General features: G+C 47.3%; 1 protein-coding gene across 1 annotated transcript in view; it reads left to right on the top strand.

Annotated features, from left to right (window-relative positions):
* Positions 1-7093: 7093 nt before the first annotated feature.
* The window catches only part of CLUAP1 (clusterin associated protein 1), a gene marked incomplete in the record, with an annotated part of 220935 nt that continues 213269 nt past the window's right edge, over positions 7094-14759 (top strand). Inside the window, 2 exon segments of the mRNA XM_034783497.1 lie at positions 7094-7251; positions 9493-9604. Coding sequence (XP_034639388.1) covers positions 7230-7251; positions 9493-9604 — 134 coding nt within the window.

Raw genomic sequence — 14759 nt, 5'->3', positions numbered from 1 at the left:
CTTGTGGGGGGTAAGTTGTTAAAAACCCGGGAGATGGAGAAAAGTTAGACCAACCTAGCGGCGTCCTTAAGGCTCTTGGTCAGGTTTAAGCCCGCTCCAACCCTCACCTCCATTAATGCATTTTAATATATCATTTAATACTTACTGGGGATGGCACCAATTCTTGTTGGGTGTCTGCCTGTGATTCAGGTTCATTCTTCAGCTTTGAATGGAGGTGGTACAGGACCTCTGCAACCGTCTGGCTCAGGGCTCACTGGGTTGCCCACATCCAGGGTTTGTGGATCAGTCAGGGTGTGCCCAATAGGCTTTGGTACACTGGTGGCACATCTAGTAAAGCTATGGTCCAACTTCTCATAGTAAGAGCAGACTGTGGTACCTCTTTGTACAGTCAAATTGTGTTTCGAGGGGCTATAGTCTAGACGGATCTTCTTTGCCTTACTGGAGGGTGTTAAGGTTGTGCCTCTTACTGAGCATTTGCCATGATACTTGCTTGTATACCTCTGCTAAGTTATTGTCAGACACATGGGCACAATAAAGCTCCTCTCCCCAGAAGTCTATAAAGTCCAGAATCTCTGTACAGGACCCTTATGCATCAGCCAAGGCATGACTGGGGTAGTAATCAGGAGTATGACACTCAGGCATGTCAACTCCCATGAGCTGGAAGCACAAAAGACCAAACCTGGCTGCTCACAACTTTTTTAATGTCGAGGTGACATCCAATCAGGATGAGCTCGAATGGTAGAGGGCACACAGATACACAAAAAGGCAACCTCGATAGCTAGCAAAGCAGTGTGGGATATTGGCAGGAGCACTTGGCAGATGCTCTACACTTGCTATGGGATATGGATTCATCCACACCTACTTTGCTGTAGGTAAACTCACCCCCATCTAAGTAAACTTGCTTTCAAAGTGGGTTCAATAATATGCATTAGAAGGCAAGATAATTCACAACAAAACTGTTTGTTTGTGGATGTCTGGTGTTTAGCATGAAACATCTCAAACTGACCTGGAATAAATCTGAAGTGTAGAGAAGCCATTAAATTCTCCTAATCCAAGGAGAGTTTGAGTTTTCCACCAATGCTCTGGATATACCAGGAGATAACAAAGAAAATCCCTTCATATCTTGTTCTTTGTAATAGATTTTGCTTTTAAGTGTATATTTTTAATGCAATGCTTTCTAAATGTACAATGCACTAATTTCTCTAGGTACAACCAAAGACAAGTTTTGGGCACACAGCAGGAGTGAATACTTTTGAGTCTGCCCAGTATAAAGATTTCTAAATGAGTTTGTGAAAGCAACAAAGAGTCCTGTGTCACCTTATAGACTAACAGACGTATTGGAGCATGAGCTTTCGTGGGTGAATACCCACTTGGTTGGATTCATGAGTTTGTCATTTAATACATGCTAAGAAGTCAAACTAATGAGCCCCATTCTGTTGTATGTGTGTGGAGGCAGAGGAAAGGCTGCAGATGAACACTGATGTTCATTGGCAGAACTCTGGAGGCCCCCAGTGCTGGATCACTAGAGGGTGCAACAGATAGTTAAAGCATGTTGGCAGAGATATGTGGGGAATGTTTGCCCATCTAGCCAGCACTATTTTAATATTTCACTTTTGTAAACACTATAATAGGAAAAGAAATACCTGAACAGGAAAATGTTTTATGAGATGCTAAAGTGATGGCTGTTTTACTAATGAGCTGTTCTGTCCTGCCAAACCATGCACTCAGTGCGGTGATATTCACAGCAGGGGCTGCTAATTAATTAATTAGTGATTCCAGCTAAAATGAGGGGCTGCCACTACCTCCATGAGAAATCTCTCTCTTTGGAAAGGCTTTTCAAAATCCACACTCTGCATCAGTTTTATTCAAACAACAACAAAAGAAGGGGAGCATCTTGGTAAATGAAGGCTCTCTGCAGCCTTCTGCATCATTTTATACGCTTGTTCATGCCTGTGAGTTTTTTCCACAACTATGAAGGCTAGAAACACTCATTTTCAATAAAAGATATTAATGAAGTTCTATTGACATCCTAGGCATCATTTACCAGCCACTGGTAAATTTTGCCTCCTTCTCTACCTTGCATAGTTTCTTCCTGGGGCCTCTATCCATAGCACTCTAAGAAGGATTGTTGCCCATCTCCATTAGCTGTCACTGTCTTTAAATGTGCTGTTTAGAGCAAGACAAATCACTTAAGATGTGTAGAGAACATATTATGAGCCTCTGCTATATTCAGGGACTTGGATATACCATGGCTGTGGAATTTGCTATACAATTTATCCCCTACCACAGAAATGTGCTTCAGAATCTGAGCTTTCATTCAGCATTTTTGCTGTGGAATTTGCCATTTTCTTCAGCCAAGTACCTGACATTTTGTTTTGTCTCCCTACCGGGACCTGCCTGCAGCTGCCTCTTGATTTCCAGCTTTTCCCAGCAGGGGGAGTTAATTAGATGCTCCTGGCTCTGTTCCAAGGAGGCAGGTCATAGGAATCTTCGTAGTGGAAGCTGGACTCCAGCTTTCTGTCTGGGAGTATGGGGAGCCAGAAGCATAGGTTGGTGAGTTGCTTGGAAAACAGTTAGCTGAGTCCTGGAGCGCCAGGGAGATGAACTACTCCAGCACCTACAAACTTCATCCTTACCAGCCACACATGGGTGGAAGGATCTTCTGAGCTGGGATGTCCAGACAATATTCTGGGAGCTGAGGCACAGGGCACACAGGTAGGACAGCAGGAGAGCATCATGAGAAACCCACCCCCTAAAAAAATAATCAATATCAAAAATAACCATTGACCTATTTGTTGTGTGGTGGTAGAAAGGATGGGAATTAAGGGTATCACAGAATTGTAGTATAAAGTAATTTTGCCACAGAATTGGCTGACATGGAACTTGGTCCCATTGTGCCATGGGGTTTATGGGGCCCTGCCTCTAATCACAGGAAAACTATGATGTGACCCAGCTTGATGCCAACTGGCAGAGGACATAAGGGTTACAGGAATCTCCTGGGTCTAACGTTTACATTCTAGTTAACTGAAGAGGGCCATGTGAGGTCTCTAAGGAAAGCCTGCATCACACTGGTCATCATGATCATTGCCAGATTTATGTACAGTCAATGTGACAAGTTATGTGTGTATATATACTAAAAACTATGTTCTCTAGGTCTGTGAGTGAAGACAGGTCACCAAATGGTAATCTACATACTCCTGGCAGGCAGCAGGGAAGAGACGCTTATCTCACTCTGACTGGTTATCAGGAGCGCTGCCAGCTTTTCTGCCACCCTAGGCGGCGGAAGGTCCCGCCCCAAAATGCCACCCCCCACAGAGGCGGTGGAAGGTCCCGCCACCGAAATACTGCTGCAGCCACCGCCGCCCCCCAAATTGTAGCGCCCTAAGCGACCGCCTAGGTCGCCTAATGGATTGTGCCGGTCCTCCTGGTCATGTCCAAATTAAGTATTGTAGGGCTCACAATGGGCATCCACTCACAAGTCTGAGCTGAATGCTAATGAGGGATTGTGAAATCTTCAAAAAAGAAATTAATAGGAAGCGGCAAACAACAGGAGTTGTCCTGTTTAGGGGTAAATACAATGAAATTTTGAATCTAAGTCTAGGGTACAGATGAACCCCAGTTATTCCTTCCATTTGTGAGGACAAGCTGTCACCTGGCTTGGATATTATCAGAAGGGGTCTCAACCAAACTGGGTGACAATGCTGGGGAAAAGACTTGGGTAGGCTTCCTAGTTTGTAGGAGACAAGGGAACAGGACCGTCTTTAGGCATACTCAGCATACGCTGCTGTGTAGGGCACCCAAAAATTTGGGGCACCACCGGGTCCATAGGTGCAGACTTCTCATCCTGCTTGGGCGGGGGGTGCTCGACCCCTCCCCCCACTCCACTCCAGGCCCTGCCCCCACTCCACCCCTTCCCCCTGCCCTGCCTCTTCCCCTCCTCCTCCCCCGAGTGTGCCCTATCCCTGCTCCTCCCCCTCTCTCCCGGTTGAACACCGCAAATCAGCTGTCCCTGGCACTCCAGAAGAGCTGGGAGGGAGGGGGAGGAGTGGGTAAGCATGGGGCTACTGGGACCTGAGACGAGCGGGGGAGGGGAGCAGAGGGGGGAGTTTGGCACCAGTGGGTGCTCTGCACCCACTAAACTTTCCCCGTGGGTGCTCCAACCCCGAAGCACCCATCCGCAGAGTCCGAGCCTGTGATCGGGACAGCACGTAAGAGCAGGTCGGAATACTGTAAGCTTATGTTTGTGTTGCTAAGAGCAAGTTGGGCATAGGGGCACCAGTTTAATAATACTGCGTAGGGCCCCATAAATCCTACGGACAGCCCTGCAAGGGAATGCTTTGTTAGTGAAGCATAGTCACTAGAAAACATGTTATGATTTTGTTGTCTGTGTAACCATTTGTTCCTATTTCTCACACTGGTTATTATTTGAATCTCTGTTCTTTCTTACATAAATTTCCTTTCGTTTTATAAATGAGCTCAAGTGCTGTGCATGGCACAGGAGTGATGAACAAATGTAAAACTGGTAAATTGTGCCACACTGTTCCTTTGGGAACAGAGGAACTGGGATTTCTGTGGGTATCCAGTGATCAGGGGCAGCTCACCACAGGGGGACACTTTGCAGGGACTCGGTATTACGGTGCATATGTTGTCAACCTGCAAGGCAAAGACAGGACTGGCGTAGCCCAGAGGAGAGTGCTTGAGTGGCTGACAGGCTGGTGGCATACGGGCTAACACCCAGCTGGCACTGGCAAGACTCCCTTGCGCGGGAGGCAGGTGGTAACAAGGTGACTCTCAGTCCTGGGTGCCCTGAGAAGCATTTAATGCAGTGATTCAGTATTGCCTTAGCCGGCCAACCAGCCTGTCTTGATTGGGGGGCACAACCAAAAATATGTGTGTGGGGGGCACGTGCCCCTATGTTCCCTTCCCCATGTGTTGCCTCGGACCCCATTGTTCTGCCCCCACAGCTTTGCGCCTTGCGTGGCTGTCCAACTGGGTGTCACCCAACTGGGTCCCCATCGGGCCCCAAGCAGGGGTTAGCTAGGTTGGTCTCCTGCATTGGTAGTGGCTGGGTTCAGCTAAGTGTTACAAACTGTGGCCATATAACTACAATCACAATAGTCATCAGTGAGAAATGAACCTGGGGGGATCTTCAGCACCAGAAGCACAAGCATCTACTACTTTAGAAAAAATTTAGTGCCTTTAGCTGTGAGTAAGTAGTGGATGGCTACAGTCTTTGACACGAGGCAATGGAGGCTATGATTGCACAGAAACCATATAAATATCTGCACATTTAGGTTGTTCTCTACTTCACTGGAGTGTTACACCCATCTCAGAATAAATTGTGGGGCTTTGAAATGGTTGAAGCTATATACTCCAAGTCTTTTAGCACATGCTCCATCCTTTGCCTCACTGATCAAAGGAAACTGAAATAATACTTTTTCCCGCTCTAGCTCTTTCCTCCAAAGATTTCAGAGCACTTTACAAACATTACTTAATTAAGCCTCCCAACATCCCAGTAATAAATAAAGGGAACAATTCAACCCCAAAATTCCTAAAAGCATTTTTGCATATGGATATAAGGAATTCAGGAAAGAAGTGGTTAATGGGTCTGATCTAGGACTCAGCAAAAGGATTTAAGATGACATTGTGAAGATGCGCTGTCAAATAGCCTGCATGGAACAGAGGGCATCTGGAATTTAATGGGTTGATCTGCTAGTACAGTGTCACCATCACTCTATGTCTGACAGAAGGTCACTGTATTGCAGCATCTCAACTAACAGCATTAATGGGATTCCTTTCCTTTTTTGCTCCTCCTGGCAAGCAAATAATCATTGTGTATCATAATGTGATGATGTGGCATCCACACATCACAGCATAATGTCACATTGGCCTGACACACCGTTATAGTGTCAAGATTCACATAAGCACATTGTAATGCTGTGCTTGTGATGCGAAGTCCATACAGCACAAGACCTGAAATGAACTGAGGGCTATTGAGGGACTGGATGGCCCAGGAGCGTGGGACTGGGATAGAGAGTATTTACTTTTTAGGTCACCAGTCCCAAACCAGACTAAGGCAGGAGTGACTGAAAATCATAACTATCCGATAGTCTATGCATGACAGGAGTTGGTGGAGTTCAGTTCCTTGTGGAGAAGTGTCCACATCATACAAACTCCTCCACGAGTCGCCCCTTGTAGGCAGTCTTAGCCCAGAGGCCCAGGACTGATTGGGCCCCAGGGACTCGGCATGCTGGAAGAGGCAGTCAGCTCCCTAGAACGGGCCGAGGGTCCAATGGCAGTGTGGAGGGAGGACAGTTCGCATTACTGCTGTCCCTGTTCCGTGGATGAGCTGGGGTCTTCACGCAGGCAGGGCCGGCTCTAGCGTTTTTGTCGCCCCAAGCAGAAAAAAAAAAGCCGCGATCGCAAGCGGCGGCAGCTCTATTGCCGCTTCAGTCTACGGCCGCAAGTCCTTCACTCCGAGAGGGAGTGACGGCCCCGCCGCCGAATGGCCGGACGTGACGCCCACCTCTTCATTGGCCGCCCCAGGCACCTGCTTGCTAGTGTAAGCGGGGGAATGGTCCCGCTATTGTGGGGAACTTTCCTGGCTTNGAGCTAGCCAACCAAAACACCCCACTGAATGTTAGTAAGGGGGCAACAGTCCCCTTACACTAGGCTGGTGCCTGGAGCCGGCCCTGCATGCAGGGCTGTCACCCTGGCGTCTTCACCTGTTAAAATTCACTCTAAGACACTGAGACAGGAAACAGAAAAAACTTGGCTCTGCAGAGTTGTCCTGGGCCAGGCTGGCCTTGCAGGAGCTGGACCAGATCTGGGAGCGTGCCCTGGGCTGCTGCCTTCGGGATGGGCAGGACCTCCTGTCTCCTGCTGTTCCTGTGGGGAGTCTGGCTAGACTGTGGGTGCGGGCACTGACTGAACAATCTCCTTCACAGCCAGAGAGTGGTACCGAGGAGCAAGTCACACCCGGGTCTTCCCCTCCTCTGCTTCTTTCTTACTCCCCTCCCCCCGCTAACTCGTACCCGTCCGTCCTTCAGCACCGACCATCGCCTGAGCCCTTCGCTTTCTCCCGTAGTTTGGGCCAGACGCCCCGCCGTAGGGCGGTTGCTATAGGGACTGGCAGCGCGGCCTGGCGCAGAGGCGGGCTGTGCCCGACGCGGCCTGGGAGTTGCTCTGTGGCTGTTCGCAAGGGCCGGAGACGGCGCCGCGGAGTCACCATGTCGTTCCGGGATCTCAGGAGTGAGGAAATTTCGCTCGGGCCCCAGGGGAGGGAGGGAGGGAGCCGCGACCGGGCGGGGGGCCATTGCTCCTGGTGCCCAGGCGCGGGGGATGGCCCGCGCGTCGTTATTCTGCGGTGTCAGCACAGCACACGCTGCCCCACTCGTGCCATCGCCACCCACGTCATCTCCTCACCATCGCCATACACCCGTCCCACCCCCACCCACGTCATCGCCATGCCTATCACCACACACCCGACCCATCACCACCCACGCCATCTCCTCGCCCTCCCCACCCATGCCATCTCTTCACCATAGCCACACACCTGCCCTGTCACCCCATCACATCGCTACACCATCCTCATACGCCCGCCCCATCATCATGCTATCACCATCCACGCACCCCATTGCCACGCCATCACTGCACACCCACACCATTACCTCACCATTGCCATTCATGACTGCCCACCAGCCATCATTACACCAACACCACACACCCGTATTGTCCCATGCCATCGTTATACAGCTGTGCCATCACTACGCCATCGCTATACATCTGCACCGCTCCACACTGTTATGTCCTCACTACACACCCATGCTATCACCACGCACTTGTGCCATCACCACATCGTTGTTATGCCATTGCCACACACCCAAACTATCGCCACTGTATCATCCCGCCATTGCTGTACACCTGTGCCATCACCATGTCATCGTACTGCACCACCCCACACTGTCACCACACACCCACCCCATTGCCACACACACTCACATTATCACATAGCATTATCATTCCTCATCATAGCTTTCTGACATCACATTGCTCCATTATACTGTATCTTGCTGTCATCAGGCTAAAGCTCATCCCCACCTGATGCAGCATTCTCTTCCTGTCTATTCTTGTTATGCTGTATCTTGTGACATGACATACCATTGTGTGGCATTGTTGTGCTCTCTCATGCTGTGATTGCACAACAGCTTGCTGTCACCATATAGTAGCAACACAGTACATTTTGGCATCTGAGCACCTCGCCCACTGAATTGCAGCATTGTTTCATAGTGTCATTCCTTTGTATTGCACTGTTACGGGGCATATTCAGATGGCATTGTGCTATCGTGCTATATCATAGGTTTATCACACACAGTTTTGTTTCATATCCTAATTCTGTCACATTGTGACATCATCATGTGTCTCGCAGCATGAAAATCTCACCATGCTGCATCATGGTGACATCACGTAGCATCCTCACACTGTTTGCACTACTGCAACAAATTCTCATCTGTCAAAAAGTCACCACACCATAATTCCGCATCTGGCTGTGATGATATATTGTGGAGTCTATGTAGGCTCCAAATATGCAGGATATCGGATTGAACCTACAAAATATGGGACAGACAGTGAGTTCAAGCTGTTGTAGACACCCAGGTTGCAAAGGGTCTCTACTCATTCCCAGTATTTCTGGTTTTATACTGATTTTCTCGGGACAGTGATCCCAGGACTTGTGAGGGCTGCTTTGAAGATACCTGTGGGTCTCACTGTCAGTTTTGGTCCCATATTTCGATGCACCATCGTGTTGCTGTAGGTTTACATTATGATACTGCTGGTACATGACCTTTTGTAGTGGCTGCTGTAATGTGCAGGAGTCTGGAGGAAACTTCTCCCTCTTTCCCTTATTGGGCATTGAACAACTGGTCAGGTGCATTGTATTTGGTTTTTTAAGCTTTTCTCTGAAACATCAGGTAATGCCCTCTATCGAAGGAAGGTATCAGCGTAGGTGGACAAGTAGTTTCTTGTGTTACTGCAGTTCCTTCAGGTAAAGACTATTGTATGTCTTTCTTTAGAGATGCTCAATGCCATTTCTTCGGGCTACTGGGAGGGTTTGCTGCAGGATGATGAAAGGCTTCCTTCCTGTGGTTGAGTGCTCCATCCAAAGGAGCTGGGAGAGCATTGTTGTTATACATATACAATGGGGATGTTTGAAATCCTTATTTGATTTTATTTTAACATTTCAGTTATTAGAAACATTTCTCATTTGAAAAGTCATCTTTTTTTTGCCTGTTAAAGATAATTTCCTGGTAAATTGGTATTAACTTTTTTCCTTGATCACTTCATGAATTCTATGTAGATTACATAGATTCTATGTAGAATTCTATGTATAGCACAGTGTGTATATTAGTAAACATAAACAGTTCATTGTGGGACTTGAGCATCTTTGCTGACTATAGCGAAAAGAAAGAATTGTTTTTGTTGTTTGTCTTTCAGATTTTACTGAGATGATGAGGGCTCTGGGATATCCCCGACTCATCTCTATGGAGAATTTCCGCACTCCAAACTTCATGCTGGTTTCAGAGATGCTTCTTTGGCTATGCAAAAGGTTGGTGCTTTATTTCAGTGCAAGAAAAAATGTCAAGTCAGTTACTAGACCTGAAGTTGGAGAGCCATTTGGAGCTGATGTTTTGGAGTGGAGTTGTACTGAGTGGCTTAAAGAGGAACTTGGTGAAATTGAAGTTTAGTCATTTTGAGAGCTCTACTGTTCTGAGTGCCAGATAGGAACATATGGTAATTAAGTTGGTATTTTAAATGTCAAGCTTGTGGCTTCAGTGGTCTCTGTGTATCATGGATATAATAAACTGATATTTCCAGAGGAAAATAATGTAGATAAAGGGTAAACTAAAGGAATGGTACCAAAAATAAAGAGTGTATTCTCCTTGAGTCCCCTTCCCCATTCACCAGTGTGAATTTCCATATTCCTTAGATTCTGTAGCAAACATGGAGCATGAGGCTTGCATTGCAGGAGCTAAAGTCAGGCAGTGGAGGACTAACTGAGATTACCTTCAAACATAGTCTTCTCTAGAATTATTCTTTTTAGAGTGAAGTGGGATCTTCTCCATCTCTCCCTTGGACTGAGTTCAGCCCCACTGGTTCTTTTAAAAACTATTCCTGCAACTAAGGCTTTGCCCAAACTTTACAGAACAGGCTCATACTTTAAAAAAAACCAGTCACAAATAATGTTCTACATGTAAGAGGAGATCAGTCTTTGAAACGTGCAGTAATGGTTTTTCCTTAATTAATTCTGTTTCCTCTGACTTATTACATTGCCCACAATGAAAGGCAATGGAGAAGGAACCCATCAGGGAGCATGGGCCTGGTCTAGTACCATTTTAGTATAGCTTTACGTTGGTGTAATGCACCAACGTTGGCTTCAAACACTTGTGAAACTGCAATGGTGGCTCAAGCTATGCGTGTGTGTGTGTGTGTGTGTATTTATAATACATTAATTATATCATCAATATCAAAAAGTATTAAAATGTTCCCTGTGTGAGTATGAAAAGAGAACATTTCTTACTTTTTCAATTAATGATACCTTACAATATCTCAATGGGCAGAAATTTAACAATGACCATTGTTGCTGCTTGCTTACTTTTTGCATTTCACTTGGTTTATGGTTAGTTTCAAGTAATTATAGCTTTCTGGCTATTGTGCACTAGCTCAATGCTGCAATTTTTGGGCTGCAAGTATTGTAGGACTGTTTAAAACTAATAAAAAAGTTTTGATTAAAACATTTATGTTCATATCTGAGCTTGTGAAGCGTTAACAATGCTTCCCCTTCCCCCTAAGTTTGGTTTTTAAATTACTTGCCTTTTTCCCTTCAAATTTAAAAACAAAAGTAATGAATTGTCTCTCCATCTCTCCAAGAGATGGAGAACAGAGCAGTAAAAAAGACATTTCATTACACAAAAAGGTATCGCTTTTCAAAAAAGGTGTAAGAGTATTCATCCAATTAAGCTGAACAGTATAAAGTGCATTCACATGTATATTATAAGGTGATTGGAAGTACTCTGCTTTTAAGTGAAGTGCCGCATTTACATCCTAAGCATAGAATCATAGAATCATAGAATATCAGAGTTGGAAGGGACCTCAAGAGGTCATCTAGTCCAACCCCCTGCTCAAAGCAGGACCAATTCCCAGCTAAATCATCCCAGCCAGGGCTTTGTCAAGCCGGGCCTTAAAAACCTCCAAGGAAGGAGACTCCACCACCTCCCTAGGTAACGCATTCCAGTGTTTCACCACCCTCCTAGTGAAATAGTTTTTCCTGATATCCAACCTGGACCTCCCCCACTGCAACTTGAGACCATTGCTCCTTGTTCTGTCATCTGCCACCACTGAGAACAGCCGAGCTCCATCCTCTTTGGAACCCCCCTTCAGGTAGTTGAAGGCTGCTATCAAATCCCCCCTCATTCTTCTCTTCTGGAGACTAAACAATCCCAGTTCTCTCAGCCTCTCCTCATAAGTCATGTGCTCCAGACCCCTAATCATTTTTGTTGCCCTCCGCTGGACTCTTTCCAATTTTTCCACATCCTTCTTGTAGTGTGGGGACCAAAACTGGACACAGTATTCCAGATGAGGCCTCACCAATGTCGAATAAAGGGGAACGATCACGTTCCTCGATCTGCTGGCAATGCCCCTACTTATACAGCCCAAAATGCCGTTAGCCTTCTTGGCAACAAGAGCACACTGTTGACTCATATCCAGCTTCTCGTCCACTGTGACCCCTAGGTCCTTTTCAGCAGAACTGCTACCTAGCCATTCGGTCCCTAGTCTGTAGCAGTGCATGGGATTCTTCCGTCCTAAGTGCAAGACTCTGCACTTGTCCTTGTTGAACCTCATCAGGTTTTTTTCTGCCCAATCCTCTAATTTGTCTAGGTCCCTCTGTATCCGATCCCTACCCTCTAGTGTATCTACCACGCCTCCTAGTTTAGTGTCATCTGCAAACTTGCTGAGAGTGCAGTCCACACCATCCTCCAGATCATTAATAAAGATATTAAACAAAACCGGCCCCAGGACCGACCCTTGGGGCACTCCACTTGAAACCGGCTGCCAACTAGACATGGAGCCATTGATCACTACCCGTTGAGCCCGACGATCTAGCCAGCTTTCTATCCACCTTACAGTCCATTCATCCAGCCCATACTTCTTTAACTTGGTGGCAAGAATACTGTGGGAGACCGTATCAAAAGCTTTGCTAAAGTCAAGAAATAACACATCCACTGCTTTCCCCTCATCCACAGAGCCAGTTATCTCATCATAGAAGGCAATTAGGTTAGTCAGGCACGACTTCCCCTTCGTGAATCCATGCTGACTGTTCCTGATCACTTTCCTCTCCTCTAAATGTTTCATAATTGATTCCTTGAGGACCTGCTCCATGATTTTTCCAGGGACTGAGGTGAGGCTGACTGGCCTGTAGTTCCCCGGATCCTCCTTCTTCCCTTTTTTAAAGATGGGCACTACATTAGCCTTTTTCCAGTCATCTGGGACCTCCCCCGATCGCCATGAGTTTTCAAAAATAATGGCTAATGGCTCTGCAATCTCACCCGCCAACTCTTTTAGCACCCTCGGATGCAGCGCATCCGGCCCCATGGACTTGTGCACGTCCAGTTTTTCTAAATAGTCCCGAACCACTTCTTTCTCCACAGAGGATTGGTCACCTTCTCCCCATGCTGTACTGCCCAGTGCAGCAATCTGGGAGCTGACCTTGTGCGTGAAGACAGAGGCAAAAAAATCATTGAGTACATTAGCTTTTTCCACATCCTCTGTCACTAGGTTGCCTCCCTCATTCAGTAAGGGGCCCACACTTTCCTTGATTTTCTTCTTGTTGCTAACATACCTGAAGAAACCCTTCTTGTTACTCTTAACATCTCTTGCTAACTGCAACTCCAAGTGTGATTTGGCCTTCCTGATTTCACTCCTGCACGCCTGAGCAATATTTTTATACTCCTCCCTGGTCATTTGTCCAATCTTCCACTTCTTATAAGCCTCTTTTTTGCATTTAAGATCAGCAAGGATTTCACTGTTTAGCCAAGCTGGTCGCCTGCCATATTTACTATTCTTTCTACACATCGGGATGGTTTGTTCCTGCAACCTCAATAAGGATTCTTTAAAATACAGCCAGCTCTCCTGGACCCCTTTGCCCTTCATGTTGTTTTCCCAGGGGATCCTGCCCATCTGTTCCCTGAGGGAGTCAAAGTCTGCTTTTCTGAAGTCCAGGGTCCGTATTCTGCTGCTCTCCTTTCTTCCTTGTGTCAGGATCCTGAACTCGACCATCTCATGGTCACTGCCTCCCAGGTTCCCATCCACTTTTGCTTCCCCTACTAGTTCTTCCCTGTTTGTGAGCAGCAGGTCAAGAAAAGCTTTGCCCCTAGTTGGTTCCTCCAGCACTTGCACCAGGAAATTGTCCCCTACACTTTCCAAAAATTTCCTGGATTGCCTGTGCACCGCTGTATTGCTCTCCCAGCAGATATCAGGGTGATTAAAGTCTCCCATGAGAACCAGGGCCTGTGATCTAGCAATTTCTGCTAGTTGCCAGAAGAAAGCCTCGTCCACCTCATCCCCCTGGTCTGGTGGTCTATAGCAGACTCCAACCACGACATCACCCTTGTTGCTCCCACTTCTCAACTTTATCCAGAGACTCTCAGGTTTTTCTGCAGTATCATACCGGAGTTCTGAGCAGTCATACTCCTCTCTTACATACAACGCAACTCCCCCACCTTTTCTGCCCTGCCTGTCCTTCCTGAACAGTTTATATCCATCCATGACAGTACTCCAGTCATGTGAGTTATCCCACCAAGTCTCTGTTATTCCAATCACATCATAGTTCCTTGACTGTGCCAGGACTTCCAGTTCTCCCTGCTTGTTTCCCAGGCTTCTTGCATTTGTGTATAGGCACTTAAGATAACTCAATGATCGTCCCTCTTTCTCAGCATGAGACAGGAGTCCTCCCCTCTTGCGCTCTCCTGCTTGTGCTTCCTCCCAGGATCCCATTTCCCCACTTACCTCAGGGCTTTGGTCTCCTTCCCCCGGTGAACCTAGTTTAAAGCCCTCCTCACTAGGTTAGCCAGCCTGCTGGCGAAGATGCTCTTCCCTCTCTTCGTTAGGTGGAGCCCATCTCTGCCTAGCACTCCTTCTTCTTGGAACACCATCCCATGGTCGAAGAATCCAAAGCCTTCTCTCCGACACCACCTGCGTAGCCATTCGTTGACTTCCACGATTCGACGGTCTCTACCCCGGCCTTTTCCTTGCACAGGGAGGATGGACGAGAACACCACTTGCGCCTCAAACTCCTTTATCCTTCTTCCCAGAGCCACGTAGTCTGCAGTGATCCGCTCAAGGTCATTCTTGGCAGTATCATTGGTGCCCACGTGGAGAAGCAGGAAGGGGTAGCGATCCGAGGGCTTGATGAGTCTCGGCAGTCTCTCCGTCACATCGTGTATCCTAGCTCCTGGCAAGCAGCAGACCTCTCGGTTTTCCCGGTCAGGGCGGCAGATAGATGACTCAGTCCCCCTGAGGAGGGAGTCCCCGACCACCACCACCCTCCTCCTCCTCTTGGGAGTGGTGGTCGTGGAACCCCCATCCCTAGGACAGTGCATCTTTTGCCTTCCAATCGGTGGAGTCTCCTTCTGCTCCCTTCCCTCAGATGGGCCATCTAGTCCACTCTCCGCATTAGCACCTGTAGAGAGAACATGGAAACGATT

The sequence above is a fragment of the Trachemys scripta genome, chromosome 10 (assembly GCF_013100865.1).
Source record: "Trachemys scripta elegans isolate TJP31775 chromosome 10, CAS_Tse_1.0, whole genome shotgun sequence".
Classification (NCBI taxonomy): domain Eukaryota; kingdom Metazoa; phylum Chordata; order Testudines; family Emydidae; genus Trachemys; species Trachemys scripta.
Note: the sequence above shows the minus strand (reverse complement) of the source record. Positions and strands in the feature narration are given on the sequence as shown.